The sequence below is a fragment of the Ictalurus furcatus genome, chromosome 2, assembly GCF_023375685.1.
Source record: "Ictalurus furcatus strain D&B chromosome 2, Billie_1.0, whole genome shotgun sequence".
Taxonomy (NCBI): domain Eukaryota; kingdom Metazoa; phylum Chordata; class Actinopteri; order Siluriformes; family Ictaluridae; genus Ictalurus; species Ictalurus furcatus.
This window is the reverse complement of record NC_071256.1, coordinates 15,520,124-15,535,829: the sequence shown is the minus strand read 5'-3', so window position 1 is coordinate 15,535,829 and position 15,706 is coordinate 15,520,124. Positions and strand designations below refer to the sequence as shown.

The 15,706-nt window shown below is 39.5% G+C and overlaps 1 protein-coding gene across 1 annotated transcript; it reads left to right on the top strand.

The window, feature by feature from the left end:
* Nucleotides 1–1,060: 1,060 nt before the first annotated feature.
* On the top strand, nucleotides 1,061–14,572 carry klb (klotho beta). The gene is made up of 5 exons (XM_053650241.1): nucleotides 1,061–4,096; nucleotides 5,441–5,954; nucleotides 6,375–6,643; nucleotides 8,354–9,488; nucleotides 13,405–14,572. The coding sequence occupies exons 1-5, from the start codon at nucleotides 3,362–3,364 to the stop codon at nucleotides 13,797–13,799; spliced, it is 3,048 nt and encodes a 1,015-aa protein (XP_053506216.1). The 5' UTR covers nucleotides 1,061–3,361; the 3' UTR covers nucleotides 13,800–14,572.
* The last annotated feature ends 1,134 nt before the right edge of the window (nucleotides 14,573–15,706 follow it).

The following is a 15,706-nucleotide window of genomic DNA, read 5'->3' as shown; positions in this document are numbered from 1 at the left end:
ATGTAACCTCAGTGACACTAACTTCCACAAGATGTACATTTGACTCCTCTTAATGGGTGTGCAAATACACACAAACTCTGATAATGGATTTACAAACACTGATAATGGTACAGATGCGTTTCAGGATCATGTGTGTGTGTGTGTGTGTGTGTGTTTCCATTTGATGAAATCAAAGCCCTGGATACTGCACCAAACCAAACATCAAGGCTCACAAACATAGCACAAATACAGCAACACACACACACACACACACACACACACACACACTCAGTGTTCACTGAGCTATAACTCACAAGTGTAGGTGGTCTAACAAAGTGCCCTAATACTATACAAATGAGGCATAACAGAATTGTCTCTATTTCTATCTCCCACTTTCTCTTGGTTTCTGTTCCTTTTTCTCTCTTCCCCTTTTCCCCCCCTTTTTTCTTTCACTGTTGGTCTTTCCCTCTCTTTTCTCCCCATCCTAATTTTCATTCTTTCTTTCTTTCTTTCTTTCTTTTGTCTCTCTGTATCTTTACCTGTATACTCCCCATCTTCATCTTTCTTTCTTTCCTTTTTTCTTTTTAATTTTTTGAAAGGGAATTTATTTGGTTTTCTTTTTTTACTTTTTTAATTATTGCTTTGTTACAATGTAGGTATCAATGTGTTTTTCAATGATATTGGTTTGACCCAATAAAGGTTTTTTTATTCTTTCTTTCCTTTTTGTCTCTCTATATGTGTCAGACTCTTTCCTCTTCTCTTTCGCGTATCTCTATTGTTTCTTTTATCTTGTTTTCCTTGTTTTTTTCTTTCTTTCACTGTTTATCTTTCTTTCTTCTCTCTATCTTCTTTTTTCTTTCTTTCTTACTTTCTTTCTTTCTTTCTTTCTTTCATCTCTCTGTATATAAATGTCTGACTCTTTCCCCTTCTCTTCTATTTTCTTTAATCTCTTTTTCCTTGTGTTTCCCCTTCTTTTTCACTGTTTGCCTTCCCCTTAAGTTAGACAATAGTAGAGGACATTTCAGGTAGTTGAAGTGAGGGTGAGGGCGGGGGCGGGGGGGGGGGTGTTGCATGTCGGTCTTCTTCTTTTTTATTGAATTTTGTGCCCATCAGACCATCTACAAAGGATTCAGGCAGCATTAACAACAAAATAACAAACATCACAGAGAATCATAGAAAAGAAATAGTTACATCCATCCCTGTCTTCCTTATTAAACCAAAACCATGAGAAAGCAGGTACCATAAATACATATTATGTGTTTCCTTCCTTAAGAAAAGGAAGAATGTGTTCCATGAAATGTTAGGAAGGAGAGATCTTTTTTCCAAGTTGTTTCAATTTTGCATAATTTGATTTTATGATAATTTGTAGCAGTTAAAACATTTGTAAATGAATGTTTGCTTATTTCAACTTAAATATTTTTCTTATTTTAATGAACTGCAATATATGGTTTGTTTGTTTTTATTTTATAACTGTATGAATGCGTATTCTAATTTACATACTTCTATATATATTCTGTATATAAATATTTCTAATATATTTCTAATTTTCTATTTTAATTACTTTGTTTCTTACCATGTACTGTAGAAACAGTTTCTTTTCCCTGCATAATAATACACAAGTGAAATACAATGAAAGGAAAGGCTGAGTATTGTTGTTGGGGTTTTTTTTTCTTTTTTTTTCTACCTTGCAGTGTTCTCTCAATTTGATTTAATTTACTCCATCCTGGTTGCGTCCCAAATCACCATCACATCCTGTTTCAGTGTCCCAATTGGATGTACCTTATGAAAGCTGTCATCACATCTAGCTGGTAAAATCTGATTTCCTAATGTTTGATTTGATTTACACATCTGACCCTGCAGCATATCTTCCTATATGGTGTGTTGTTTTATTTATAAATAATTTTTATTCGCTCGAAGATTGTGAGTAAGAAGACACCAGCCTAAATGATTCACAAGGAGAAAATGTAACATGGTCTTCAAATAAACAGCGTTTTTTGTTAACAGTTTTCTAAGCTTAGTTTTTGCTAATCATGGTTTATGAATGCGCTGCCAGAGTTTTCGTTTATGCTCTCAATCTTTTATTTTACAATCAGCAAGTTTACATTCGTCATTCTGGCAGAAAACTCTTGTGTACGTGGGGCTTAACATTAGCGAAAACGAAGGTCAGAAAACTGTTAACAAAGAATGCTGTTTATTTAAAGACCATGTTACATTGTTGCCACTGAGTTCACTGTTTTCAATTTCAGAGTGTTTTTCTTCTTTCTCATTGTACATTTTTATTCATTTCTTGAAAAGCTACGTTCAGTACTTTTTGCACAAATTTAATTCCATAGGTTTAATGCGGTATTTTTTTAAACTCTGAAATGGTGAATATTTAATTTGTTAAAATTTAAGTAAAGTACTATGGTTTAATTATATTAAAAAACAAGTAACATTACAGTGAACCATGTACTTAAGTACTATAAAAAGAGTATATGTAGTTGTATTGATTACTTTTCAGCCCTGATCAGGATGAGCACAGGACAGTCTTTATGATTACAGCAGCAGTTCTTAAATACAAATCTACAGTATCCAAGTGAAATTATACATGGAAGCAAGGGCGAGACATAAGCGTAAACTGGTTTTGGAGGTGCAAATCTTTATGGTATCTATGTGGGACCATCCAGAACAGCACAATGTGAGCTCCAGATAAAGGAATGAAACAGGAGAAGCGCATCAGGATGAATCAGCCATTCTCATAATAACCTCATAATTGGTGACATCTGACATTTTAAACACTAAAATTTAAATTCCTACTCAGAAATTCTGGATGGTGTCCACTACCTATAGTTCAACAAATAACTTCATATAAACAGTTTAAAATGAGATTGTAGTAATATTTCAACATACAACAGCAGTTCTTAGGTACAAATCTACAGCATCCAGGTGAACTTATCCACTGAGCCCTGTGAACTGATGTAAAGGAAAAACATGCATCTCACATTTTTTAAAATGTGCAATTCTTGCAAGCTGCTGTGATTTCTAATTAAGCGTTTAAATAGTAAGGTTCTTGCAATGAAAACATTGTCTTCCTCTCTCTCTAAAGTGTGATGGGGGGAGAGGCAGGAAGACAGGGAAGAGTTGATAGTTGCGTTTAAGGATTAGAGTTCATGTTAATCATTGATCAGAGGTCCTCCTTCCTGGCATCAGCGAGCTTTTGAGTGTGTGTATATGTGAGTAAGACAGAGAAAGAGAGAGAGAGAGAGAGTCATAGGGTAGTAGGCAGGTAAAGAACTCAGATGTCCTCTTCCCATCTACGATACAGCTCATTTTTCTTCTCGTCCAGGATGAGTCCTGGTTCTGGTTCTGACCCGGTATCATTTGCTTCTGTGTTTTTTTAAAGATGACCCGTGTCCTCTTTCTGTCCTTCCTCCTCATGACAACAGGAGTCTGGGACATAGCACAGTGTTCATCAGGTGACGGAAAGAGCTTATGGTACGAGTCACTGAACCAAAGCGAGTTCTTGTCTGGAACATTCCCTAAGGGATTCCTCTGGGGTGTTGGAACTGCAGCATTTCCAACTGAAGGATCATGGGATCAGGATGGGAAAGGACTATCTATCTGGGACCACTTTACTCACCGCACTGTTGGAACAGGGAACAACATGAGCACCGTGACAGCAGACACAGCCAGCGGCAGTTACACACTCTGGGAAAAGGACATTGAATCACTTCGGTACCTTGGAGTCAAATTTTACTCTTTCTCGATATCATGGCCACGTATTTTCCCAGACGGCAATGCCACAGGACAACCAAATCTTGCTGCGGTGGATCATTATCGGCGCCTGATTGGCCGGTTAAAAGCACTTGATTTGGAGCCTGTAGTGACTCTGTTTCACTGGGACTTGCCCCAAACCCTACAGGAGGAATTGGGAGGCTGGAGGAACGTGAAATTGGTGAAGATTTTCGCTGAATATGCTACATTTTGTTTTAAAACATTTGGCCAAGATGTGCGATACTGGATCACTATACACAACCCACTCCTGATCGCATTTCTGGGCTACGGGACGGGGATTCATGCGCCAGGGGTGTCCGGCGACCCTGCTGACCCTTTCATCGTCGCACACAACCTCATCAGGGTGAGCACAAGGTCGAGAGGTCAAAGGGGAATCGGGGGGAGGGGGGGTTCATTTTTTCTCAGTTAGATGTTTTGGAGAGAATAATAGCCGTTTATAGGCGTAGCTTTGACGATAGAACTGAACAGAGAATAGAACTTTACTTCAGTATAGATCAAGTCGCCATGTGTGTCTTGAAATATTTTATAGTCAAAGGACAAGTAGTCATACCTGCTAATTATGCTGATAGAAATAAATATTTTGAGCTAGATCTCTGCTTTAATAACAAAAAGTTTTTAACAAAACTAAGGATGAATTTCCTTATCAGGCTGTCTATGTCTGAGCATTGAAGAGGAATCCACTGCAGACTGCAGAAAAATTAATAATTAATCACACTGTCACAATGTCATACCACTTTTTACACTACAGCACTTTTGAATTGTTGAACATGGTCACTCAGAAGGTGTTGGTTTATTTTCCTTTAACTGCAGCTCTGACAAGAGTTCCAGCTGTAAAGCCACTTATAAAGGGACTGGTATGGTGGATGCTCCATGTAACCAAATTGTTTATTAAAGTGCTCATTGGTATCATTGATATGGTAATGTTTCTGTGGAAACTGGAAGAATAAGTTTTCCGACATGAGAAAGTCTTCAGGACAGAGGAGTTTGTGTGCATTCTGTTTTCTTGTTACATTTTTATTTGCCATATTAATTTCATTTTTCATGTGAAAAATGGTGGAAACCTCTTTCCTGTATGTGTGTTTCTCTGCCCTGTGACGCATAGTTCAAAAAGATGTCATTTTGGCTTCTTGTGTCTGGGAAGAAGCAGGCCTTCATCATCCCTGGCTTCTTAGCTGTTGTATGTTAGGCGAATGCTGGATGGTTGGTGGGAATTGATAGGTGACCAAATTAGGGTGAAAATGGAAGGAAAAAAGTTAACGCGTCATTCTTTAATGAATAAAAAAAATTGCTCATTTTGGCAAATTGCAGGGGTATAAGAGGACACTTAGAACACTTCAAGACATTATGGTATAGGAAAATAATCAGCTTGAGAGCATTACACTATCCCGTTGCTAATTACTTTCCAACAATAGCATACGCTGTTCTGTTACATTCTTTACAAATATAGTCAATCAACCAAGACATGTTGGGGTCTGAAAATTGTTTCTTTAGTTTCACACAGAAGCTTAGAGGCTAGTCTTGCTAACAAGTAGGCTAAGATTATAGCTGCTAGTTTGGATTTTAGAAGTGATTCAAGTGATAATATAATTTAAATTTCATTTTAGATTTTTTTTTTTTTGATGCAAATTTGATCAGACAAGTATTTTGACCTGGATGAAAAATAAGTGTATATATTTTTATTCCATAGGCTCACGCTACAGCCTGGCACGTTTACAACAAGCACTTCCGTCCCCATCAGCATGGCCAAATCTCCATCACACTCGGCTCATATTGGGTGGAGCCTTTCAAAGCCCAGGCTACACCAGCAAATGTGGAGATGTGTCAGAAGTCTGTAGAGGCTGTGATAGGCTGGTTTGCGGAACCTATTCATGGAGATGGGGACTATCCATGGTCTCTACGTTCCTCCCACTTGGGCCTGGTCCCAAATTTTACACCAGAGGAAAAGCTTTCGGTGCGTGGCACCGCTGATTTTTTCTCGCTGGCGTTTGGGCCTGATTCAGTACGCGCAGGAAGAGTTTTGGCCCGTTTCGGCCAGACAGGGGCACTGAACCTAAGAAAAATTCTTGGCTGGATCCAGAAGGAGTATGAGGACCCTCCAGTGCTGGTGGCAGAGAGCAGTTGGTTCTCTGACGCCTCTGTGGGAGTGGAAGACACGGTGGCCATTTACCTCATGAAGAGATTTATTAACCAGGTGCTTCAAGGTTAGAGGAGATGGTGAATATGAGTCTCAGTGAAAATAATAATAGCAACATTTTGTATAATGAATTTTTTGCATCAAAAGAAATTACTCAGGCACAATAATAGACACAAAGCAGAACATTAAAAGCATGCAAAGCAATGTATATATTTTAATCTTTAGATTATCCTAGTTTTATTATGCAGTTTGCTAGAATTCTAATGGTTATCAAGTTTACCACTACATGCGGTAAATTAGGACTTTCAATATAATTGAAAACCCTTGTGTTTTTCCTCAAAAAACCCCAACAACATTATAATCACGTTTGCTCGTGTTAAGCCACTTACAGAGTGAATTACAAACTTTCAACTTCAAACAGTGACATACATTTAATGATTTATGCAAGTGTTATACATTTAGGATACTGTGTATGTTTGTGCTTTAGCGGTGGTCGTGGACCAGGTGAAGGTCTTTGGCTACACAGCCTGGTCTCTGGTGGATGGGTTTGAGTGGAATAGCGGCTACAGCATAAGAAGAGGACTATTCTACATCGACTTCAACCACCCTGAGCGCAACAGAGTCCCGAAATCATCAGCGCAGTACTACAGACAGATCGTCAAGGACAACGGCTTTCTTAATGATGAGACAGAGCGAGACATTGATGGCCATTTTCCCTGCAATTTCCAGTTTGGAGTAGCAGACTTTATCTTGCAGGTCAGGGAAAATGGAAAATAGGACACTATTTTCTTTTTGCTACCACATTTTGTACATTAATTATATTGTGGCCATTTCATAGGGTTTTTACAGTAGGCCTGAACTCGGACATAACCGAGTTCAGGCTTAGCTAGCTAGGGGCTAGCTAGCAAGACAAATTAGATGGCTAGCTAGCAAGACAAACTTTATTTACTCACCCTCAAGTTGTTCCAAACCTGTATGCTGTTATATTTTCAGTGAAACACAAAAGGAGAATTTTGAAGAATGTTTACACTGCTATACTATAAAAGCAGTCCATACTATACAAAGCCCTCGTATGCCCACTTGAAGTATAGTTTTTATGGTGCATTTATAGTGCATCTTAAACACTCATGATCACTATCTTCTGCCATTTTATGGAATAGAGCTATTTTATGGAATAGAGTGGAAAATAGTGGGGGGGGGGGGGTCTTCTTTTATGTTATGAAACAGTATTTGAGTTTGGAATGACATAAAGATAAGTAAATGATTTTTAGGTGAACTATCCCTTTAACTTTTTGACCACAGACCTGACAAGGACATATCAAAATACGACGGTTGCAGACACTTAGGGGTTCAATGTCCAAAAAAAAAAAAAAAAGAATTAAAAGAATAAAGAAAAATAGTTAAATAACTAGATTTGCAAAGAATATTTTATTTAAATAAATGATTCTGTCCTAACCACAACCTAAAACACACTTGATTCAAATCCACACATCTGATCATGTTCTAGTTGAAGTCTGAAGATTATAACTCTCCCACTTTTAGTTTTATTAATCATTTTCTTAGATAAGTGAATTTACCGAAAGGCTACCAGTAAAGGCAGGTAACCACATTCGTTACATTCATTCACAATATGCACACATTCATTCTTAAACATCTGCCTAATATGCAGAAAACAGTTCCATTAATGTTTCTTCTCTTGTCACATTGACAATAACACATTACATTATATGAATCACGTAAATGTTTGCATCCCTGAATATTATTGTCAGTCGTTTAACGTTTCTGTCGTAAAACAGTTGTCAAATATTAAACTTTAACTACTTAGAATACATCTTATCTCACACTCTTTCACCATTAAAACTGGATCATCACACGGCATCTGTGAACTTAAAGCCCGCCTTCTTTGATTTGATTGGCCATCTCAAACATTTTGACATTGATGAGTATTGCTAAACCAAATGGATGACCTAATGGGTGGCAGAGATCCAAATGGGTGGTAGAGCTCCAAATGGGTGGTAGAGCTCCAAATAGGGGTAAAGATACAAACTAGAGATACAGTTCCAATCAGGTGATACAGCTCCTACTGAGTGGAACAGCCCCTAAAGGGTGGTACGCATTCAATCTGGTGGTACAGCTCACAATGGTTGGTACAGCTCCAAATGGGTACAGCTCTAAAATCAGTGGTACAGCTACTAATGGGTAGTAAAGCTTCTAATTGGCAATCAAGTTTCAAATAGGCAGGACTAGCTCCAAATTTGCTGTCATGTCAACATGTGATAGCAGATCTTGGTAGCAGATGGATTAAGGCAACACTAAGAGAACTGAACTAGACTCCATATATCCTAAATACTCTGTAGATACTTGACCTCCAGAAAATACAGGAACTCATATTGTTGGCTCAAGTCGGAGGCCTGTGTTAGCACCTTTCCCACATTCGGTGATGCTTTTTTATCTCTAATTTCGCAGGTCCATCTACAGCCATTTTCACCTCAGTTCACTGATCCTGTGCTGTATCGCTGGAACTTCAGCGGCGATGGATCCCTCCATCCTGTCTCAGGAGTAACTCTTCGCACCCGTGGCTCCCAGTGCACCGACTTCCTCGCTATTCAACATCACATCCGCCTCCTAGAAGTCACAGGGTCATCGCATTACAGATTTGCCCTGGATTGGCCCCGGCTTTTCCCCAATGGTGACATCCTGTCTGTGGATGCAGTAACAGTGCAATATTACCACTGCATGCTAACTGAGCTCCAGAAAAAGGGTATCGGTGTAGCTGTTACACTCTACCACCCCAGCCTCAGGTCACACACACTGGGCTTACCAAGGTTGCTGCATGCCCAAGGTGGATGGATGAATACAAATACAAGTGATGCCTTTGTTGAATATGCCACATATTGCTTTCAAAGGTTTGGGCCACTTGTGGATGTCTGGATCACTGTTAATGAACCAAATCGTCTGACAGAAGCGTATAATGTGAGTGTAGAAGAAAGAGATTGGGTAGTGCGTAACGTGTTGATGGCACATGCTCGTGCATGGAATATCTACCACACACATTTCCGTCAACACCAGGGGGCGACGATAAGTTTTGCACTCCATGCTGATTGGGTGGAACCGGCCAATCCCTTTGTAGACTCTCACGCCAGTGCTGTCCAACACTTCCTGTTCTTTGAACTTGGACGTTTCCTTGATCCTATTCTACAGGACATAGACTATACTGATACAAATAGCTGCCATGACTGCTTCCGTATGCCACACTTTTCTGATGAGGAGAGGTCTGAGCTTAAAGGGGCCCTGGATTTTATTGCACTCAATCACTTCACAACTCGTCTGGTTTACCCAAAATTGAGACAAGACCTCGAACATAGTTCATCTATCCGTGATTATGGTTGCTCGTTCATGACAGATCCAACATGGGTGTCCTCTAATAAGGGCCAAGCTCTTGTGCCCTGGGGGCTCCGTAGAGTCCTGATGTGGATGAAGAATCGCTATGGTAACAGTCATCCTGTCATTATCACAGCCACGGGAATTGATGACCAGGCATCCCATAATGACCAACTGAGGCAGCGATACATAAAGAGCTACATGCAGGAAGCACTGAAGGGTAAGACAGAGATGCATGTTTAATATAACACCAAGTTTGATGCAACTTTTTTTTTCTTTTCACCCAACCTTTTCCCAAACTGTAGCTGTAGCAAATTCCCTGGAATGACCATGCTTCCTCTGATAAAAACACCAAATTTTTCTGAACAACAGCTTGAAGAAGAGCACTAACCACCATTTTCTTGATACATGACCTAAACACACACTCATAATGGACTTGGATTGCTCTGATTGAAAGGAAACACAGGAAATCTGTCCCTCCCACCAAGAAAGCATAGCTAATTAAGCTACATAGCTAATGTAGCAAGATTTGAAATTACAATCTCTTGATAATGTAAATGTAAAAGTTTAACCCCAAACATTAGCAAGCTAACGTCATTCTTTGATGAAGCAATCTATGGTCAAATTATTAATAGGTTCCACTTTATGGCAGAACATTTGTATATATTTGATTCTTGTGTCAGTGTCGGTGCAGTCTGTTGCAATATCGCTGTTTGTAATCACGTGTTGCTCAAGTGTGTTGTGAGAAAAACTCTTGTTTTGCCACTATTGGCCAGAACCTCTCCCTCATACAATCAAAGGTCAAAGGTTACAGAACACAGCTTTGCTGAAGCATTTCCTCACACTAGTGCTTATCAGCTGACCTCGCTCTTACAACCAGAGTTTATAGAGGACCTTTGAGATCATTACCATGTTATGCAGTTGTGAGTGTGTTTGTATGTGAGAGGGAATGTTTTAGAAAGGGCATGTTTTCAAAAATGCAAAATAAAAAATTATTTAAAGAAAAAAGAGTGAAGAATTTACTTTAGTTAATGAAGTTAGGGATGGGGACAGGGTTAGGATTAGGCATTGCATTATTTACCTACATTAATACAGTCAAGTCAATGAAAGGTCCTCACAAAGATGATACAACCAATGTGTGTATGTGTGTGTGTGTGTGTGTGTGTGTGTGTGTGTGTGTGTGTGTGTGTGTGATACAATGCCATGATGTGTACTGAACTTTCAATCTGATGTTCTTATGTTTACCAATGTGTCTACGCTATGGAATTTTTATTGCGACATATTGGAGCATATGCAGCACAAGTGCACAACACACTCTTCTTCAAAACAAACTCTCCTGATATAGCCTTTAAGAAAACCTCATATGAAATCATTCCATACAACAAATTATTCATTCATCTTCAGTAAGTCCTGGTCACGGTTGTGGTGGATCCAGAGACTAGGGAACACTGGGTGTGAGGCAGGAATACATCCTGGATGGGACGCTACCTACATTCGATTACATCAAATACGACTTCTCTTCTTTCAATCACCAGGTTCTGTTGTGTGCTGCTCTCTCGACATGCACCCACTTCTATAAATTGCTATAAGTTTACTTTCCTCAGTGGGTTTAATGTTTATATCATGTGACAAGTTGGTGATTTGATTTAAAGGGAAACTCCACCCAGAAACACTGTAAATGTGTTTACACTGAAATGTTAGTGCTGCATTTTCCTAATTCCCGTGAGAAGTCAGCAGTTGTCTGCTGTTCTGACATCAGGGCAACATTGCTAGTGCAGTTACAACGGAGTTCAATAGGAGAAAACATTTGGTGCACACAGAAGAGGTAATAGAAGTAACCAGAGTTGCCAGGTTTCAGTAAAAATTTCTTGCCCAAGTACATCTCAGACTTGAAATTATCCCAAAAAAATTGGGTGATGATTGAGATTGTCCTAATCTTTGCAATATACCTTACAAAAGAACTAGATCTGGACATCATAGACACACTGTCTGCACTTACAATTTGCCTTTGCAGATTACTTCCGATTATTTGCTATAGAGCAACAACTTGGCAGCTGCAGAGTATTTTTAAACTAGCTCAATTTGGCGTAAAAGATGTTATCCTGGCAACCCTATCATTAACAGTCCTTTCTGCTGCTCCTCCACCAAGCATGGAGCAGTGTGATTCCTGCCCCCAATGTGCTGCTCTTAGTGCTTGTAGCAGCTCCCATTTTTGACCCCTAAATGGGCAGTGAGTACGCTGCTCCATGATAGTGAAACATCTAGAAGGGTGAGCAAATTAATGGAACATGGGCTTATACAGTGAGGGAAAAAAGTATTTGATCCCCTGCTGATTTTGTACGTTTGCCCACTGACAAAGAAATGATCAGTCTATAATTTTAATGGTAGATTTATTTGAACAGTGAGAGACAGAATAACAACAAGAAAATCCAGAAAAACGCATGTCAAAAATGTTATAAATTGATTTGCATTTTAATGAGGGAAATAAGTATTTGACCCCCTCTCAATCAGAAAGATTTCTGGCTCCCAGGTGTCTTTTATACAGGTAACGAGCTGAGATTAGGAGCACACTCTTAAAGGGAGTGCTCCTAATCTCAGCTTGTTACCTGTATAAAAGACACCTGTCCACAGAAGCAATCAATCAATCAGATTCCAAACTCTCCACCATGGCCAAGACCAAAGAGCTCTCCAAGGATGTCAGGGACAAGATTGTAGACCTACACAAGTCTGGAATGGGCTACAAGACCATTGCCAAGCAGCTTGGTGAGAAGGTGACAATAGTTGGTGTGATAATTCGCAAATAGAAGAAACACAAAAGAACTGTCAATCTCCCTCGGCCTGGGGCTCCATGCAAGATCTCACCTCGTGGAGTTGCAATGATCATGAGAACAGTGAGGAATCAGCCCAGAACTACACGGGAGGATCTTGTCAATGATCTCAAGGCAGCTGGGACCATAGTCACCAAGAAAACAATTGGTAACACACTACGCCGTGAAGGACTGAAATCCTGCAGCGCCCGCAAGGTCCCCCTGCTCAAGAAAGCACATATACATGCCCATCTGAAGTTTGCCAATGAACATCTGAATGATTCAGAGGACAACTGGGTGAAAGTGTTGTGGTCAGATGAGACCAAAATGGAGCTATTTGGCATCAACTCAACTCGCCGTGTTTGGAGGAGGAGGAATGCTGCCAATGACCCCAAGAACACCATCCCCACCGTCAAACATGGAGGTGGAAACATTATGCTTTGGGGGTGTTTTTCTGCTAAGGCGACAGGACAACTTCACCGCATCAAAGGGACAATGGACGGGGCCATGTACCGTCAAATCTTGGGTGAGAACCTCCTTCCCTCAGCCAGGGCATTGAAAATGGGTCGTGAATGGGTATTCCAGCATGACAATGACCCAAAACACACGGCCAAGGCAACAAAGGAGTGGCTCAAGAAGAAGCACATTAAGGTCCTGGAGTGGCCTAGCCAGTCTCCAGACCTTAATCCCATAGAAAATCTGTGGAGGGAGCTGAAGGTTCGAGTTGCCAAACGTCAGCCTCGAAACCTTAATGACTTGGAGAAGATCTGCAAAGAGGAGTGGGACAAAATCCCTCCTGAGATGTGTGCAAACCTGGTGGCCAACTACAAGAAACGTCTGACCTCTGTGATTGCCAACAAGGGTTTTGCCACCAAGTACTAAGTCATGTTTTGCAGAGGGGTCAAATACATATTTCCCTCATTAAAATGCAAATCAATTTATAACATTTTTGACATGCGTTTTTCTGGATTTTTTTTGTTGTTATTCTGTCTCTCACTGTTCAAATAAATCTACCATGATCATTTCTTTGTCAGTGGGCAAACGTACAAAATCAGCAGGGGATCAGATACTTTTTTCCCTCACTGTATCTGTCAAATAGCAACATTTTTCAAAAATTGTTGGTCACGCAAAAGAGGTCATTAGCATAAAGTTTAAAATGTATGACGTTGTGAATGAGTACTTTATGAAGTTGAACATTTGTTAAAAGGTTGATGGACGAGCCACCACTGAATGTTGGACAAGTAACATGGACAACTAATGGGTAAATATGGCTAATTCATTCTCTCTCTCTCTCTCTCTCTCTCTCTCTCTCTCTCTCTCTCTCTGTAGCTCGTGAGCTTGATGGAGTAGATGTGCGTGGTTTTTATGTCTGGAAGCTGCAAGACCATCATGCTCCAGATTTCGGATTCTTCCTCTCCTCACATCATCGCTCCCGACCTAAAGCCTCTGTCTCCACTTACCGCCAGCTCATTTCTCAGCGTGGCTTTCCTGCCATTTCAGACCCTGTGGCCTCACCTTGCGAGCCAAGCGTGAGCCAAGCGGAGTGTTGGATCTGTGAGAACAAACCACTGCTTTTCTTTGGCGTATGTGTCACGATCAGTGTGTCTATGCTGGCCGGCATCATGGTTATTGGTGTGATAAGGAGGAGCAGGAGGAAGAGGAGGATGAAGACGAGGAAGAGGAAGGTGAACCAAGCCATGAGACGGGTGGTTTACAGACACTGAAGACCTTTCTCTATTGGTCACTACTTAGCAAGAAGAAGTGCACACCTTCTTCCCTGTCACTCACAGATGGAGTTTAGCAACAACAAAGAAAATTCAACTGCCATCATTTAGCTTAAATGTAACTAATCAGTCAATTTTGATGTGTGAAATTAGCTTCTGGAGCCAGTAATAATACAATGTCATCTAGAAGAAGATGTGTTCCATTTGGAGTCTGGTTTCTCTCAAAATTTCTTTGTTCCTCATGTTGTCTCAGGGAGTTTACCCTTGCCACTGTCACCTCTAGCTTGCGCATTAGACATCCTGATTTATGTAAAGCTGCTTTGTGACAGTGTCTATTGTTTTGTGATAATGTCTGTTTAATTGAGTTGAACTGTACAAAATTGAAGAGAGGAAAATTTCCTGCATTCATAGTCACCAGAATGACTTAAAAACAGATTTACTAATGAATGTGTAATGGGTTAATGCTGAATTTAAAAAAAAAATCTCTGTTTAGTAGTTGTATCTCAGATGTTCTGTCTTAGTGACTTGTAACTTGAATGCACAACGTTCTGTCGGGCCTCTTTGGTCGACAGCTTCAGTTAATGTCAAAGATAAATAATGCTCCTGACATTTCCACAATCTGCATTTACTTATGTTATATTATTTGTTTGTTGCTGTCCTCATAAGTGATAAGAGCATGGCTGGCAAAACCTCAAAAGATTTTTAGATGTATGTAAAAACAAAAAAATGGTTTTTAATCCATCAACACATTTGATTTGTTAATAGTACTGAGGCCTTGAACTGTATATACTGTATAAATATATATGTTGTGATTATTGTATGATAAAATAACTTTTTTTTGTTGTTGTTTTTTTTATAAAAAAAAAAAAACTTGTGAGTGTCCATGCATTTGAGGATTGTGATCTTGGGTTTGCCATCAGGTGAATTTTTAGTAGAACATATTAACTAAAACAAACTCATTCATGTGTGATTACAGTCTAACTCAGGAAGCTTACAAAAAATTGCACATCTCAGTGGGTTTTACATATTCTTAAGCACTGAAATTATGCAATTGCCAAAATGGATCAAATGAAAGATACTTTAACTTGATTGTAGTTGAGAAAATAGATTTAAAGTTGGAGATGCTCTTGGAAGGGTTGTTTATTTCCCAAGAGTAGTGGAGTATGAAACAGTATCATGTTAAAGATGTATATTTTAAAGTGTGTTAAATGGAACAAACAGGCTGTATGAATATTTTAATGCTTTAATATAATAGACATACTATTTTCTACTGCAATATGTTACAATAATAATGAACACATTGTTGCAATGTAATAACACAAACGGAATTATACAATGACCAAGATATCATATCAAATATAAATATTACTGAATAGAAACATAGAAAATACACACTCTCAGCAACATCTCAACCAGTGACCTGAGTGAACTTCACCGAGGAGGCTTTTCTTAAAACTTCTCAAATAGGAAACATCTTCAATGCATTTCATAAGTTCTAAATAAAATTAACTTTTTTGGGGGGGAATATCAATAAATAATGTCCAATTTCTGTGCTATATAGAAGTACTGTTATAGGACTTGTGGTAACTTGACCACACTTTGAGAAATGTTTTATACCTTACACACTGTATATGCATTCTTATGGCACCCCCTGGTGGCCCTAAGTGACTGCTTATTATATTACACTATCTGGCCAATCGTTTTTGGGCATCTGAACATCTCATTCCAGATTTGGTCCTCCTTTTCTGCTATAATAGTCTCCACACGTCTGGGAAGGTTTTCCACTAGGTTTTGGAGCGTGGCTGTGGGGATTTGTGCTCATTCAGCCACAAGATCATTAGTGAGGCCAGGGACATAGTTGGCGTTCCAATTCATCCCAGAGGTGTTCAGTGGGTTGAGGTCAGAGC

Excerpts from the sequence above, each read along its gene's own strand:
- klb (XM_053650241.1), top strand. The coding sequence starts at position 3,362 with ATGACCCGTGTCCTCTTTCTGTCCTTCCTCCTCATGACAACAGGAGTC. Across the intron at positions 4,097-5,440 it reads TCGCACACAACCTCATCAGG|GCTCACGCTACAGCCTGGCA; the intron begins GTGAGCACAAGG and ends TTTATTCCATAG. Across the intron at positions 6,644-8,353 it reads TAGCAGACTTTATCTTGCAG|GTCCATCTACAGCCATTTTC; the intron begins GTCAGGGAAAAT and ends CTAATTTCGCAG.